Here is a 16,913-nt window from a genome sequence, read left to right as displayed (position 1 = left end):
ACGCTGAGGCCAGCCTCAGTGGAAATGTAATCAGACACAGGTTTTTAGATAGGACTGTTCCAGGTAATTTAGGGCATATGACCCTTGTAACTCCTGGGTTTTTATTTAAATCTCACTCCCAAACCTTAAATTCAGGCTACCTTAACTTAAGTTCTCTTAATTACCAATTGGCAGTCAGGATTCCAAATCAGATCAATCTGATTCTGGTAAAACTTAATCTTACCAAGCAAAGGATGCCATCTAGTGGTAAAGAGAAGAAGCCTTCGTAGGCTATGGGGAAAGGCATTCGATTTCCTGCTCTCAAGGACTAAACCCTCTTCAAATTATACTTGCTCTGTAGACTGACTGTAGTCCAAGCAGCGTGGTGTGGATTTTGGTCACTAAATATGAAAAGTATGAACTCCGGAATCAGATTGATCTGATTTGGAATCCTGACTGCCAATTGGTAATTAAGAGAACTTAACTTGTTTCCATATCTTTACAAACTGAGAGGATGATGGCACCCTGGCAGTGCTCTTGTGGGTACTGGAAGAACTACATACGGTGCCAGTCACCTCTATGGCATGTGCTTGGCAAGAGGAAGTTCTGTTACATTAGGTGTTGTGAGGTCTCCTTTGCTGTATTGGCTCAGGGCATCAGCACTATTTTTGTTTATGATTTCTACATTCCTACCTCTAGTAAAGGCTCAGACAAATTGAATGGGGCTTCTGGTGTGTGTATATTTCTCTGTTGTCTGTAGCAGAATCATTAGGGTCAGATATGATAGTGTGTGGGGAGGAACACTGTAAAACTGTTACCCACTGAATAATATGAGTTGTGGCATTAGGCATTCTCTTCAAGTTTTGTGTAAGAATCTTTTACTAGATTGACTTCCATATAGAGTATATTGGCAGCTGAGTATTTTCACCCTAGTTTATCTGCTATTCTGTTTTAATTAGCGCTCATGATCGATATGACCCAAGCTCTTTGTAATTTAAAGGAACCGACCCAGTAACGATTGTGTCTTTTCTCCCCGTTCCCCTCCTCACCTCCCTGACTGGACAGGTGGGGCTTGTGACTAGACTGTCCACTTCCATCTGGTCAGCTAGGGTAGATTTCTGCTGTCGACATAATCAGTGAAGCTAAGAGAGCTTGAATTTATGTATACTTATACACACCTTGGTAACTGTCTAGAATTAGCAGCTCAGAACACACTCAGCTAACCCACAAGCAACCTGAATTGTCCTGTGTTTGAGGATGTTGCCTGATGGACGTGCAGAATGTTGTTCATGTGTCATAGGTTTTTCTTATATGGAAATCATCGTGATAGAAATAATTTTTTTCACTTTAACACATTTTAAGGTAGATTTGCTAAAGATAGTATATCTCGTGTATATATGTTTGTTAAATAATTTCATAATTTAAAAATAACATAAGCTTGAGTGACAATTAGATTTTGTGTGTCTCCTCTTTTAGCTAAGTCAAGTGAACTTCCGAGTAGTCCTGCAGACAGTTCCCGGCCTCTGTCAAACACCAGCCAGTTAGGCAGAATGGGACATGCCGTGTCACAGCCGTCCCTGCAGGCAGGCCCTGCTGGTGTGTCCTGCAGGCAAAGCAGGTGGGCCGAGGTTGCTGATTTGACAGCGGAGCAACCCAGGGCGCCCCCCACGTCACCCCTCATCCAGCTCCAGACTCCAGAACAGGGAGGCCCAAGGCTGAGCTCTCACTCTGGTCTGTCACAGTCTTCTCAACTGAACACAGCTGGGAGGACAGGAAGGCGGGATTCCTTTCTAAATTCCAAGACAAAGGTGATGCCTACCCCTACAAATCAATTTAAAATCCCTAAGTTTTCCACTGGTAAGTAATAGATAAATTTTAATGTGTTTTTGAAATGTTGAACAAATTATATTTAAAGTTAAAAAAATTATTAGTTTTGGTAATGGTGATTTCTTCACTTTCTTTTTTCTTAAAGCATTTTAAATATGTCTTCTGGCTTGCATTGTTTTAGATGAGAAGTCAGTGGTTTTCTTATCTTTCATTCACTCCGCTCTGTGTAACATCACTGTTCTTTGCTGCTCTTAAATTTTCTCTTGTTACTTTCAGCATTTTGATTATTATGCCGCCTTTTTTTTTTTTTTTTTTTTTGGTGAGGAAGATTAGCCCTGAGCTAACATCTGTTGCCAATCCTCCTGTTTTTGCTGGGGAAGATTGGCCCTGAGCTTACATCTGTGCCCATCGTCCTCTATTTTATATGTGGGACGCCTGCCACAGCATGGCTTGATAAGCGGTGTGTAGGTCTGCAGCTGGGATCCACATCTGCAAACCCTGGGCTGCCAAAGCAGAGAACTTAACCACTACGCTACCGGGCTGACCCCAGATTATTATGTATTTTGATGTAGCTTTCTTGGTGTTTATCTTGCTTGGGAGTTCTTGAGCTTTTTTGATCTGTGAGTTAATATTTTTAATCAAATCTGGAAAAAAAGTGGCCGTTATTTCTTCAAATATTTTTTCTTGCTTCCTCTCATTTCCTGGGACTCTAATTACGTATGTTATAGGTCATGAAAGCTCTGTTCTTTTTTTTTTCCAGCCTCTTCTCTTGTGCTTTAGTTTGGATAGTTTCTGCTGTCATGTCTTCAAGTTCATGAATCTTTTCTTCCGCAGTGTGTGTAATGTGCTGTTAAGCCTGTCCAGTTAATTTTTCATTTCTGACGTTATAATGTCCCCATTTTTGTCCTCATGGTGTTTATGTTTTCCTTTAAATTCTTAAACATACTTATAATGGTTGTTTTAAAGTCTGTTTCTTCAATTCCCTCTTCCCTGGCATTTTGAGATCTGTTCATATTGACTAATTTTTTCCCTGGTTACGGTCACATTTTCCTACTTCTTCACATGTTTAATAATTTTTTATTGTCCGCTGGACATTGTAAAGTTTACATTTTTGAATGTCTGGATTTTGTTGTCTTTAAGGAGCTGAATTTTGCTTTGGCAGGCAGCTTAGTTGCGGGTCAGCTTGATCCTTTTGAGCCTTCTTTTTAAGCTTTGATGGGCGGATCTTGAATGGGCTTCCCTCTTGGGGCGATTTAGCCCTGGTACTCACGTGTGGCCTGTCCGAGTCCCTGCTGCGTGTGCTGTGTGTGCACGCGGTCTCCATGCTGGCTGGTTGGATGTGAGTGTTTCCCAGTCCTCGTGAGCAACGGCAGTTTCCCCAGTAGTTGTTCTCATCTCGGCCTCTCAGAGCCTTGCCCTGCACGCGTGCCACTGCTTACTGTGCAGCACAGTTGGGATCCCTGTCAGACTTCCAGAGCTCCTCTCTCTGTAGCTCCCTCCTCTCCAGCGCTCTGCCCCTCAACTTCCACCTTCCACAGCCTCCCGGAACCCTGATCATTGTCTCCTCAAATCAGCGAGACTGCCGAGCTCTCCTTGGGCTCTCCCACCCGCACGGGCATCCTGATGGGGCCGCCGGGCAGACTGTCTGGCAGGCATGGTGCCTGGGCAGGTGGTAGGTGGGTGTTTGGTCACAGTAAATTAATCTAACAAATTTTTATGACACAGAAAGTCGTACAGAGCTAATTTAAGGGAGAGGGTAGTTCTGGCCTCCTCTCTCAAGTAGGTGCTTTCGAGGAGGCTTGAATAGGTTGAAGTTATCAACATTGCCAGCCAGTACAGTGGCCTTTAATGCCAGAAGACCTCATTCTGAGTTACTGCTGATATAAGGATGAGCCATTCTATTGAGTGTCTTCCAGCACTAGGCACTCTTTTAGGTACAGGGGATGTAATGATAAGATAGAGCCTACTCTCATGGAATTTACAGTTTAATAGTAAAAGGCAAGAAATGTTATCAGATAAGTATACTTTGAGATCATAAGTATAATGAAGCGAATGAAGGATGATGATACATAAAAAAAGAGAATGATGTTATAATGACTGGTATGTGTTGGGGAAGAATTTAGATAGAGGGGTCCTTTCACCTAAGATGGTCAGTGAATGCTCCCCTCAGGAGGTAACACTGAGCTGAGATCTGAACTGTGAGAAGGAAGGAGGCAGCCATTAGAAAAGCTAGAGGGAGAACATTCCAGATAGAAAATGGCAAGTGCAAAGGTCCTGAGGCAGAAAGATGTTTGACAAATTCTAGAAATGGCACAAAGGCTAGTGTGATAGAAATGTAGTTATAGTAGTTAGGATTAGATTCTGCCATAAGCCCAAAGTGACCTTGATTCTAATCAAGACAGATGTTTATTTCCCTCTCACGTAAAAGTCTAGGTGGACGTTCCAGAGCTGGTATGGCTCCCCTCAGTGGTAGGGATCCAGGCCTCTTCCATCTTGTTTTGCTATGATTAGCTTCTCTCCCTCATGGTCCGGTATGGCTGCACCAGCTCCAGCCCTCATACCTACCAGCAGTAGCGATGGAATAGGAGAAGAGCAAGTCCCTACCTTTCAAGGAAACTCACTGAAAGTAGTACATGCCATTCCGTTTATGTCATTATGCAGGACTTAGTCACGTGACCACACTTACCTACAACGGATGCTAAGACATGTCTTTTTTATTCTACACCCAGCTAAAATTTCTTACTAAGAAGAAGAGGAGAGCGGATATTAGACAAAAACTAGCAACCTCAGCCAAGTTAGTGAACGAGAGGAAGAATAACGAGAGATGAAGACAGGCCAGCTCGTCACAAGGTGTAGAGTCTTGTGACGGTGGAATGGCTCTCAGTGCAGGAGGAAGTACTGAAGAGGGTTTTAAGCTGGGAGGAACAGGGCCTAGTGGGCAAGGGTGGAAGCAGAGAGAGCCACGCGGAAGCCTCACCATGATCCAGACAAGAGCTTCTGGTGGTGGTGGAGAAGGTGAGGAGGGGCCTGGTCTGGGGACGTTCTGGCAGCCCAGGATAGGACGTGGCAGTGTGGAGAGGGGACTCAAGGGACCCTGAGGTTTTGGCGGGAGCACCTGGTTGCTCCCTCTCATGGTGACGGGAGGCCTGGAGGGAGAGCACTCCCGGGCAGAGTCCACTGGTCCAGTGTGGACCTGTTGAGTCTGAGATGCCTACAGTGCTCCCGGGCAGAGTCCACTGGTCCAGTGTGGACCTGTTGAGTCTGAGATGCCTACAGTGCTCCAGTGGGCGGTGCTGAGCAGGCAGGCAGTGTATGAGTTTGGACTTCAGAGGAGAAGTCAGACCTGGAGATAAAATTTAGGTTTCCACAGCAGAGAGCTGCGTGTGTTTGCAGAAATGGAAGCTCTGACGGATGGTTCTGCAGGGGTGCCTCACGGCACGGGGCACATGGAGGTGTTAGTAGCGTTTGCTTCCTTTCTTTCCAAGTGCCTGAAGCCTGCCGTGGCCACGGTTCATCCAGCTACCTCTGCACAGTTGTCGGCTGGTCCTCCTGCTGTCGAGTTGTGTGGAGCCGTGGGACTCCTGCCACCCTCTGCTGCTCAGACTGCGCCTGACAGCTCCTCCCGCTCCTCTCCAGTCTGCCTTTTCGCTTTAGCAGGCTGTTCCTTGTTTCTTCACATCAGGGACAGGGCCGTCTCGCACACACCTGTCATCATTCATCCTGGGCCAGACTGTCCCCACAGCTCAGTACTGGCGAGGCCACGGGCAGCGACCACACTGCTCAGAACATGCAGCTCTGCGGTCGGGTGGTGTCTCACTTGCTGTGTGGCTGAGAGCACTGTGGTTGTGACACCAGCTGTCATCACAGAGGAGACACGGGGACAATGAACAGAGCCCTGCAATGGAGCTTTTGTGTCCAACTTTCTGAAAATATTCCAGAGACCAGTAGTGTCATTTATTGCAACTCTGTGTGCTGCCCAGGGGCCAGACGAAGGATCGAGACCCAGAATGGCTTGGACTTGTCTCTACAGGATTAGAAGCTCCATAGATGGAACCCCACCTTCAACACTTTGGGAGGAAATAATTTCCAACCTAGGATTCTGACCCTAGACTAGCCCTTGGTCAATTTTGAGGGTATAATAAAGATAGTTTAATCATGTAAAATTTCATAAAAATAGTTACCCTCCCGTGAGTCCTTTGGAAGCTCCAGAAGAGTGCTCCAACAGGATGCGGGAGAAAACAGGAAAGAGGGGCATACGGGGTCCATGAAAGAGGGAACCCAACAGGGGGGTGAGAGGGGCTCCCGGGGTGGGAGTGAAGGGCCAGCACAGGCTCAGAGAGGCCTCCGTGTAATATGTGGACTCAGTGTCCCGAGAGGTGTAACCTCATGGAAAATACTCCCAAAGACAGAGGTTATGGGACATGTAGTCACAGAGCCCCCTTTGCCCCTATCCCCCGCACACACCCCAAAATAAGAAACAAACAAAAAAATGGAGGCAGTTATTAAGATCTCAGGGCAGGGGCATGGATGGGAGCCCCAGAGACAGATGTAGTTGGGTAGCCCATTTGGCTCAGCTGTGCATGTTGCCGTCCAGTGTCAACACTGACGGCCAAGTGAACTGTAGAGGGCAGGCAGGTGGTGCCTGAGGGAGCTTATTGTGGCAGCTAAAGGTTTTGGAAATGAAGAAGTAGCCGCAGAATTTAGAATCATGAAGGTAAATACAAGAAACACCAGTTGGAAGTAGGGTAGGTGTGGCAGGAGACTGCTGTTTGTCTCTTAAGATTTTTACCCTTCTATTTTTTTCGTGCAGGAATCACTTTGATAAGGTCAGTTTTTGAAAAGAATAGGAGATGGGAAATGGAGATAAGCATGTGCAGGCAGCTCTTTTGAGAGGATTTTGCTTTGAAGAGGTGCAGAGACATGGGGCAGTAGTGGAGAGGGAGGAAGGGGCAGGGGCAGGGGCAGGTTTGTTTATGATGGGAGGGGTCCAGAGAGGGGTTACCTGCAGGAGCCCTGGCCTGGACCGCGCCTGGCTGCCTCGGAGCGTCTGCTGCAAAGGGGTCTCAACACCAGCCCCACCCTCCCCTGGGGCCTGGGGTAGGGGCTCTGGGCACAGCTGTCTGTCCATGGCTTCCAAGAGATAGCAAGGTGTTGCCTGGGGCCCTGGCACCTGCGGCTTTGGGGGCCCCAGGGTGAGTTTGTGAACTGGTTCCAGTGTTGTAAGGGGACTGACTGTGGGCCCGCAGTCTGGGGCCTGTGCTGGGCCTTGCTCAGCTCTCCAAGCCGGCTTGTCATCACCTTGTGATCAGATGAGATCATACACGTGGAAATGCTTGTCTACTGCAAGACAGCACGTAAAGAATGTATTGTCTTGTGATTGTCCTTGTGATGTCCTATTCTGGAAATGAAGAATGGTGGGCTTTGTGGGGCCTGCTTGGGAGCCTGACCACATTAGTGTTGCTTCCATGGGTGAGTGTCTAACAAATTCAGGTGTCCCACAGGTAGACGTGACTCAGTTCTGCTGAGCGCTGCCTTCTCTTCGGTGCCTGTAAAGTTGTGCTGTGTTCCTGTCTGGGGATAAGTAGCCAGGCTGAGGGCAGAGGTGGTGATGAGGGCTCTTCCTCTTCTGCACCCATCAGTCGCCCCCTAAAGCCCTGCCTGGGGTGGGTCCCCTGGAGGGAGGACGTGTCCCCTCTCACACCCCTGGGCCTGGCAGGTTTTCCCTGTGGGCTTGTCTGACCCTCGTCTACTTTCGGTGTCATCTGCACTGCAACTTGGGAAAATAGAGACATTTAGAGGAGAATTGCCCATTTGGTGAAGAGCCCCAAACGATGGACTTATTACTCGACCCGTGTTTGACTGACGGCACACTTCCTCTCTCGTCTCAGGCGAACACCCAGGCAGCACAACGCCAAAGTTCTCTCGGGCGCAGAGGCTGCAGTCCTGCACGTCGGTAGGGAGGTAATGAGTCGGTCTGCCTCCTTTCTTTTAATGTTACTATAAGAACAAACTAACGCATCTGCTGACTTCTTAAAGTCCCTCCTCAAATGTGTGGTGGCCATGCAGGTCTGGCCTTAGCCCCAGTCTCTTGGAAACCACTTTTTTTCATATCCACAGCAGTTTACCATAGCCACAGACTTGCCTCTTGTGGTGTAGACGCTGATCCTCAGCCCTGAGCCAGGGCGGTTCTCCAGCCAGGCTGCACAGCAGGAGTGCCTTCAGAGCTGTTGCAAGTGCCCAGCCCACTCCCAAAGTTTTGATTCGGTTGGTCTGGGGTGGAGCCAGCATCTGTAGGTTCTAAAAGGTGCCTCTGATTTGTGCCCGGATGAAGACCACTGGGTGGTGCAGTTACTCAGACTTGGGGTTTGAATCCTAGCCCCACCACTCCTGGTCTCGATCTAGTCAAGTGACTGGATTGTCCTGACTTTGCTTCTTTACCTGTCCAGGGGGGATGCCACGCTCAGCACAGCAGATCCTGCAAACAGTAAGAAAACGCACACACACATGAGGCCTAGGCTGGTGCAGGAGCTACTCGGACAGCTGCTCCCCTTAGTTGTCCTCCCACTGCCACCCTGTATTGCCACCTGCCGAGGTGGGAGGGCTGCTCCATCCACACATCCGGCCTGTTCTGGTGACCAGGCCCCAGCCTGGCTCTCTTGAGTACTCTGTCACAGTGGAGGGACCCTGCCCAGTGCAGCTCAGTCCTGTGCATAGCAGCTGTGGGTGAGGGCGGAAGTGAGGACACTCAGACCCGTGGGAACAGTGTTTCCAGGGCTGGGGTCCAGGTGTGTGGCAGCATGGGAGCCCTGCTTTGGACCTTGCAGGGATGGGACGGGCAAGATGAGCCCCAGGCTCGGGCATCAGAGCAGGGGCCCTAATCCTGGCTCTGCCCGGGACCAGCCTGGGCCGTCTGCAAATCTTTCCACGACTCTGTGCTTTCCTTTACTTGTGTATGAACGTGGGAGGCACTTCCTGGGGTTGGACCAGCTGCTTTCCCTTATAGCATTAGTCATACCGAGGTTCCTTCCACGCACAGTGGGTCAGAGCAAAACCCCGAGCCGGACAGCCACTGACTGCCTCGCTTCGGCTCTCTGTCCTGGCTTTCTCACCTGTGCATGGCAGAACAGCTCCTGCCTCCCAGGGTGACTTCGAGGATTACATTTGTTTATATTTTTATTTATTTTCACTGGAGTTTGTGGTGGAGCTACCAGTGCTCAGCAATAAAGGGCAGAGGGCAGTGATTCCAGAACTTTGCAGAGTGGCAGCTGGACTAGAGCACCCCTCCCTCCTGCCCCTGCTCCTGGAGTGATGCTGTTTTTCAGTTAGAGTTTGTTTTCAGACTCTTTTGAGAGAACATAAAGACTGTCCTTGTCGGATGATAGAACCAATAGATGGGTCATCCCCAGACCTATGTGGAGACATTGGTAGGATGTTCTGACTTGTTTATAACAATTGGCTCTACCCAGCCTCTCTTCTTTATCAACAACAACAAAACAAACTGACAGTTGGGTAAGATTCTTGGCAGTCGAAGCCACAGGTGTGACCAGGGTTGGAAGGAGAGATGCATGAGAAACAAGCAGCAGGTGCCGTGACTTACTTGTTTGTGTTCACATTTGAGTCAGGTAGCCTTAGACCTGGGGATGAATGAACACTCAGCGAAACCTGCTCATCCACTCACGTGCCCAGCCAGACCCCGCTGTGGGTCTGGACTTCCTTATGGAAATATTTATGCCATCAAAAGGTGACTTAGATCTCTTCTGAACCTCCCATGAAGTATGTTTTCGTGATACTACCCAGAAAGTGCAGGCACACTTGATGGGAGCCCGTGAGGAGAGAGGGGAGGCCTCACCCACTGAGGAACCGGAAGCCTGCGCTAGGGATTCCCTGGGGGATTGGCAGAAGCTCTGAGTCCCTGCCCTCGCTGCAGCCCCTCCTCTGAGAACAGAGCTCCAACAGGCTTTGCTGGCTTGAGCCTTTTATGTTGAAACCATAGGACTTTGTACTGCATTAGCAGATTGGCTGAATAATTAGATATTTTTTAAGGTCATCTCTGCTTAAGACTCCAATTTGTCTTTGCAGGATGGTCGTCCATAGCACTCCTGCGAGACGCTCATCAGGGCCAGCCTCACAAAGCCTTTTAAGCAGTGCGAGGACCCCTGTGAGTGCGAGGCGCATATCAGCGTTGCCCACACCTGTCGGCCGTCGACTCGCTGGCCTTCCATTGGTGACCCCTAAAACCACGCCCAGGATTCTGGCTTCTCCCCTGTGCGTGTCTACTCGGCGACTTTCTTCTGAGCCCCGGAAAAAATCTGTATCGAGGTAAGAGATAAAGGTTGCAATAAGTGTGTCTCAAATTCATAAAACCTCAAGTGATCCCCGTGCTGGAAAGGCTGCCCAGTCTGGTACTTAGAAGCCACTTGTCAGGAACCAGCCGGGCTGCGGTTTATCCCCCTTCTCAGCGGCAGCGACGGGAGCCTGACCCTCTGCTCTCCTGTTGTTCTCTGAAAGGAAGGGAGGGCACTGGCTTTCTCCTTCATCATATTTCTCACCTGCTGTCATCCTGGGTTTGGGCTGGAGGGCTGGGCAAGCGAGGGAGAAAGCCTGCACATGAGTACAGTCATGCACCGTCTTGGTCAACAACAGGCCGCGTATACGATGGTGGTCCCACAGGATTAGTACCACGCAGCCTAGGTGTGGAGTAGGTTGCACCATCTAGGTGTGTGTAAGTATACTCTGCGATGTTCATACAACAACGAAATCGCCTCATGATGTGTTTCTCAGAATGCGTCCCCGTCATTAAGCGACGCGTGACTACACAGTCTGGATGGATGAGGGCTCTCACTGGGAGGAGCCCTCTGGGCGAAGCTGCACAGGAAGGTGCGTTCGCATCAGGAACTCTGGGATCCAGTGCTGTCCTTGCGACTGGGTCCCGGAGAGAGTCCCGCAACCCTGCCCTCAGCGTCTCTGTCGGGTGACGACACTCAGGCTTCCAGCTTTGTAGAAGCGCCTGCTCCACCCGCCTCTCTTGCCTCGTCTCCCCCTGTCTGTCACTTCACTCCAGCCACACTGCCCCTTCGCCATACCTTGGACAGGTCTGTCCTTGCCATCCTGCCCCTGGTCTTGGGAGAGCTGTCCCCTCCCTTTTCTGAAGTTCACGTTCAGGGGCCAAACTCAGTGGCCTTTCTGGAAACCCCCTCCCTGCTCAGTGACTCTGTTCCGTCTCCTGCTTTGTTTTCTCAGAGCCTCGCTCACCTTCTCGCTGCCTAAACAGGGTATGTGTGTATTTGTTTCCTTGACCATCGTCTGATAGTCCCTTAGCACAGAAACTCCCTGAGGGCTGGGACCTTCTCCGTCAGGCTCGTCACCATGTCCTCAGAGCTGAGAACGGGCTCCTGGCACATAGGGTGCTCAGGAAATATTTATGAGAGGAGTCACACGTAGAATCTGTTGTTGGTCACTAGCTTCCTTGACTAGAAGTTTCGTCTAAAGGAGAGTTAATGGGCAAAGCATAGGCATTGGGCTTTCAGTTCGCTTATTATGTCACGGCAGAGCTGTGGGAGAGGCTGGGGATTCTGGGAACGTGAGGACCTTAAATTGACCCCTCTTTTTCACTTCTGATTCCAATTCCATTTCTGGTCTGATGCTCTTGAGCCAGACAGCTTCTGAGGCTCCAGGCACTGGGGCGAGTGAGGTCTGGATCCTGGGGCTCCTGTGGAGAGGACAGGCGGGCTCCCTGCCCATGGATGAGGCCAGGGTTGAGAGCCCCTAAAGCTACGGATTCTGCAAAGAGGAGCTCGCAGATCTGTGGATCCCGGGTCGTGGGTGGGAAGGTTATGATGGTCTCAGCTCCCCAGCCTCAAGAGGCCACTAAGGACTTGGGTGGTCAGGCAGCGTCCTCTCCTATGCCATGAGGCTGTGAGATACAGGCTAGCAGGGAGCAGGGGGCTTCTCCACCTGCACCACCCAATACAGAGGCCGCTAGCCACGTGTGGCCATTTAAATTCTAGTTAATTAAGTTTAAAGGAACTTCAAAATCCAGAACTGAATTTCTGAAGCTCATTTGCACCAGCCACATTTCAGGTGCTCAGTAGCCCCATGTGGCCAGCGGCTCCTGTACTGGACAGTGCAGACACTGAACATTCCTGCCTTATCCAGCAGGGACAGCTCTGCCCCTTGGAGGGGACCGCTTTCTGCTTCCCATCAGTTGTGGCAGTGCTGTTACTTGGGGCTGTCCAGTAACTGACCTGAGTCCAGTGGGCTGACCTTCCCCGTCCGTCCGTCTCACTCCCAAATGGCAGTGGGGAGAAATCAGCAAAAACAGACAAGATTGCAGTGAGAAGATAGACATAAACAGGAAAGATTGACGGTATTCTCAGGAAACGTGGCCTGCAACTCTCTGACAGTGAATTTGAAAACCTAATGAAATGATTTCCTAAAAAATACGTTGTCTAAATTAGCCCAAGGAAAAGGGGAAACATGAATTAAGCCATAGTTGGAGCTTAGAAGTGACTAAAGATCGAAAAAGGCACCTGGCTCAGGTAAGGTCACAGCTAGTCACATGTGACCTTTAAAAATCTAATTTTTAAAGTTAACTATTTCAAACTACAGATAAATAAAGATGGAAGGTTCTATAATTCATTTTAATGCCAAACCTGATAGCTAATGATAACACCTAAGAAAGGAAACTGGAGACCGATTTCACTGATGAATATAGGTATTAAAAAAACAGTAGCTTGTCATCTATCTGGAAGAAAATTAAATTGGACCCATCTTATATCATGGAGAAATAAATCCCAGATAAATTAGAGACTTAAATATAAAAAACAAAAACAAGCAACAACATGGATGGGCTTGGAGGGTATTATGTTAAGTGAAGTAAGTCAGAAAGAGAAAGACAAACACTGTATGATCTCACTCATATCTGGAAGATAAACCAACACATGGACAGAGAGAACTGTATTGTGGTTACCAGCGGCAATGGGGGTGGGGGATGGGCACAAGGGGTGAAGGGAGACATGTATATGGTGATGGACAAACAAAAATGTACAACCCAAAACTTCACAATGTTATAAACTATTAAAACATCAATAAAAAAAATAATACAAAAACAATAGAAGAAAAAAGTAGGAGACTGTGTGAATAATTAGAGGGCAGGAGACTGGAAACACAGTTGAAAACCCAGGAGTGATGAAGAAAAGACAGCCATATTTAACAGTGTAAAAATGAAAAACTTCTCTCTTTCTTTATGGCTAAAATTACCATAAATGAAATCAAGAGACAAATGGTTGAATATAAAACAACAGGCAAAGGATCTGAAGAAGCTCAAATGGTTAACAAATCAGAGAAGACACCCAAATTCACTACTGTCAGGGAAATGCACATGACAGAAACCAGGAGGCAGCTCATGGTAGATCCTCGGGGTTCCTGCTGACTGGTGAGGGTGTGGGGGAGAGGGATCCTGGAACACTGCTGGCAGGAGTGTGAGTTGTGATGGGACATTTTGGAAAGCCATTTATCAACATCTGTTACAATTCACACAGACCCCTGACCCAGCAATCCTGCGCAGGAGTGAGGCTACAGTTCATATGTACAGAGAGGCCCATAGCAGCAGGGTTTCTAGTGGCAAAGACTGGAAGTAAACAACCATTTAGGCAGCCGGTAAGAGGCCTGAGTTAGCATTGTACTTGGGGGGGTTTCCATAAGGAATCCTTGAGGGAGAAAGGATGCAGAAGGGGGTGTGGAATATGATCCCATTTCTGTAAAAGAAACAATGGCTGAGAAAAAAGCCCTGTGTGTGTAAATATATCTACCAGCGGTAGGTGTTGACTATGTAGATATCTACTTAGTTCTACGAGAATAAAGAAGACCGTGGAAGAAAAAAATGCTCAGATACATGTGACATGGGGGAGAGAGAATATCAAACAGAAAGGAAGACAAACAAGACTCAGTATGTAAATAGTCACAGTGATCTGTGTAAGTCTATTGTATATAAATGTAAATAGAGAAAAAAATTCTTTTTTCAGATTGTTGTAAAGTGTTTAAAATATTAAAAAGAAAATATAGGGCCCGGCCCGGTGGCGCAAGTGGTTAAGTGCACACGCTCGGCTGTGGCAGCCCAGGGTTTGCAGGTTCGGATCCCGGGCGCGCACGGACGCATGGCTTGTTAAGCCATGCTATGGCGGCGTCCCATATAAAGTAGAGGAAGATGGCCACGGTTGTTAGCTCAGGGCCCATCTTCCTCAAGGAAAAAAGGGGAGGATTGGCATCAGATGTTAGCTCAGGGCTGGTCCTCCTCACAAAAAAAAAAGAAAATATAGTGTATTCCTTGTGTAATTCAGTTTTGAGTCATCAGGTGTTGAGGGCCCACCAGGCAGCCGACTCTGTCCTCGGTCTGGAGACACGGCAGGAAGCAGGCAGATGGGCAGGTGCTCCCCACACCGTCTAGTGGGAAACACAGTCCTCAAAGGAGCATCTGCACGGGAGATGTGTGCTACGGGGGCAGCCTCCACCATGGGGTGTATAACCAGGGGATCCAAACCTGCCTGGGTGCAGGCCAGGCTCCTGAGGAAGCAGCAGGAGGAGGCGCTGTTCCAGGCAGGTGGAGCAGCCCCCGGGCTCCCCTGGGGCTGGGAGGGTGGGGCCGTGCCTAGGAACCAGGAGAAGCTGTGTGGTTTGCATGCCGATGGAGGCGAAACTCCTGCTCATGGTCCTCGCTCCTTTCCTGCTATTTAATAACCTTAAGGACAAGGGAATAAAAGGGGCACATGTTGATAGCAGCCTGGTAAAATTTTAGAGCTGATAGAACCTCAGAAGTCATTCAGTCTTCCCAACGGAGCTGGAACAAGAGCCAGGACGCTCTCCACTGTATGACACAAAAATAACACCACGGGCAAGCAAACTAGCATTTACAGGAATTTCCTTATAAGATTTTCCTTTGTTTCCTCCTGCAGAACTTCACCAAGGAGGGAGAGCAACAGCAAGGCTGCTTCTGGGTGCTCGGACTTGTCGTCCGACGAGAGTTTTTCTCCTCCGTCTGCTGTGCCACAGGCACTTAGCTTTTCTCCAGAAAAGAGTGATTTTACTTTTTCAAAAAGTGCCACCACAGAAGTAGCGCTGGATGAAGCACAGCCGCCTGAAGATGCAGCCCCCAGTGAGGTCAGAGACAGGCGCGGGTCACTCGTGTTATCCTGGTGAATGGGAACTGCCCTGGAAGCCAAGGGGTAGCTCAGGACCACGGGCCCAGAGTTGCCTCTACAGGACTTCATCCTGTGACCCTGGGGCCTCCAGCACCAGCTGTGCCAGAGAGAGGAAGTCAGGACCTCCGGCCTCTGGAGGAGAAAAAATCCACCCTTCCCCCTGTATTTGACACGGATAGGGCCAGCGTTCACAGGACAGGAGGTGGGAAGCCCGGCAGCAGCGAGGGGTTAGTGGGCGTTCCAGTGTCGGCTCTGACAGGTGGGAGGTGGATGGGGGTGAAGAGTGGCCAACAGGAGAGAACTCGGTCAGTGCTTGCTCACCACAGCCAGCTCTCCCCACCCAGGGCCCGTCCCAGCCCTCCTCCTTGAGGCTTTGGAAAGCCCTCCCTTTCCAGACTGTTAGCCACCTGGGGACATAAGCAAAGCCTCCATTTTCCCAAGATGGTTGACAGAAAGATGCTAGAATTGCCTTTAAATCTTGTGTTCTTGTCCAGGCTGTTCTTGTGGATATCAAGCTGGATCAACTTATCATCACTCCGAAAGCTGACAGCACACCCCTCATCGACCTCCCTCTCATCGATCTTTGCAATACTTCAGAAGCAAACCTGGCTTTGGGATCAGAAAGTAGACCTCTGATCGACCTCCTGACGAACACTCCAGACATGAACAGAAACGCTGCCTTGAAGCCTCTCCACGAGGTGGCACAGGTGAGGAGCAGCAGGGGGGCTGGGAGGGTGGGGTTGGCTTCAGCCTTGGCTGGCCTCAGTTCTAGGTTTGTTCCTCAACCCAGGAACATCACAGTGACCCAGGAAAGAGGCTACTGGGGCTTCTAAGGGTGACATGTCTTAGGGCACGCCTCATCTTTGGTGGCGAGAGCTCAAAGTTCAAGTCCCACTGAGGGATCCTGCCTGAAGCCGGGAGTTCTCTGAGGGCAGGGGTCACATCGTTTCCACCCCAGAGTCCCCCGTGCCTAAGGTCTGACAAGGGAGCACAAATATTTGAGAACTCGGAGTTCTTCAGTAGGTGCATCTTCTCCAACCAACTTCTTAGATGGGACAGTTGAGATCTCAGTGTGCCCGAGCCAGGCTTACTGAGGTGTTATGGCACCGAGCCGCGGCGAGACGGCTCGTGGGCAGCCCAGGCTTCAGTGAACAAGGTCCTGCAGTGTTATGGGCCGGGAGGGGCAACTCCGCCGCTCTTTTCACTTCCTGTTGCTTCTCTTGCAGCTGATAGACCTGGCCTCTCCTCTCATCCAGCTGAGTCCCGAGGCTGACAAAGAAAACACGGACTCGCCGCTTCTCAAGTTCTGAGTAGAATAATTTTGTGCATTTTACTCTGTTACAAGAACAGTTGGTCCTAAAGTGGTTTTCAACGCTTAGAAATAAATTTTAGGAGAAATTGTATTGGAAAAATTAAAAAAAAAAAAAAAAAAAAGCCTAAGTACAATGACCATGCCTGCAGGGGGCTGCTGGGTCGCGGGGTGTTTTTGCCCACCTAAGGTCACTACTATCTGGGACCTTCCATCCTCGCTGCCCCACGCACTGCGCTGGAATACCAAGTGGAAGTCGCTCCAAATGGAGAATTTTGTTTTGAATCTTTTGTACGTAAAATAGCAAGTGACTATTTTTAAAATTAAGTTTGTATGAAAAGTTAAATATTCTAGATTTAAATTGTAAATGAAATTTACAATTTAATTTACAATACAAATGAAAATGCATTAAAGCACATCTGGATTTTTAAGATTATCTTGATTTTCAGAAATACATAGCTATTTTTATCACTCTTATCAGTATGCAAGATTTATATTATCCAAACTCTAATTTAAAATTTAATGTGACGACATGGATGGACCTTGAGGGCATGATGCTAAGTGAAATAAGTCAGACTGAGAAAGACAAATACCATATGATC

The 16,913-nt window shown here is 48.9% G+C and overlaps 1 protein-coding gene across 1 annotated transcript in view; it reads left to right on the top strand.

Moving 5' to 3' along the window:
- The window catches only part of GTSE1 (G2 and S-phase expressed 1), a 28,567-nt gene extending 11,820 nt beyond the window's left edge, over positions 1-16,747 (top strand). The window contains exons 7-12 of the mRNA XM_087448735.1: positions 1,456-1,836; positions 7,695-7,767; positions 9,886-10,125; positions 14,757-14,961; positions 15,497-15,709; positions 16,229-16,747. Of these exons, the coding sequence (XP_087304861.1) occupies positions 1,456-1,836; positions 7,695-7,767; positions 9,886-10,125; positions 14,757-14,961; positions 15,497-15,709; positions 16,229-16,312 (1,196 nt within the window). The 3' untranslated portion in view covers positions 16,313-16,747. The remainder of the gene's footprint in view (positions 1-1,455; positions 1,837-7,694; positions 7,768-9,885; positions 10,126-14,756; positions 14,962-15,496; positions 15,710-16,228) is intronic.
- The last annotated feature ends 166 nt before the right edge of the window (positions 16,748-16,913 follow it).

Source organism: Ceratotherium simum, chromosome 25 (genome assembly GCF_057802395.1).
Source record: "Ceratotherium simum simum isolate JZ-2026a chromosome 25, ASM5780239v1, whole genome shotgun sequence".
Classification (NCBI taxonomy): Eukaryota; Metazoa; Chordata; class Mammalia; order Perissodactyla; family Rhinocerotidae; genus Ceratotherium; species Ceratotherium simum.
This window is presented reverse-complemented; position numbering and strand designations above follow the sequence as displayed.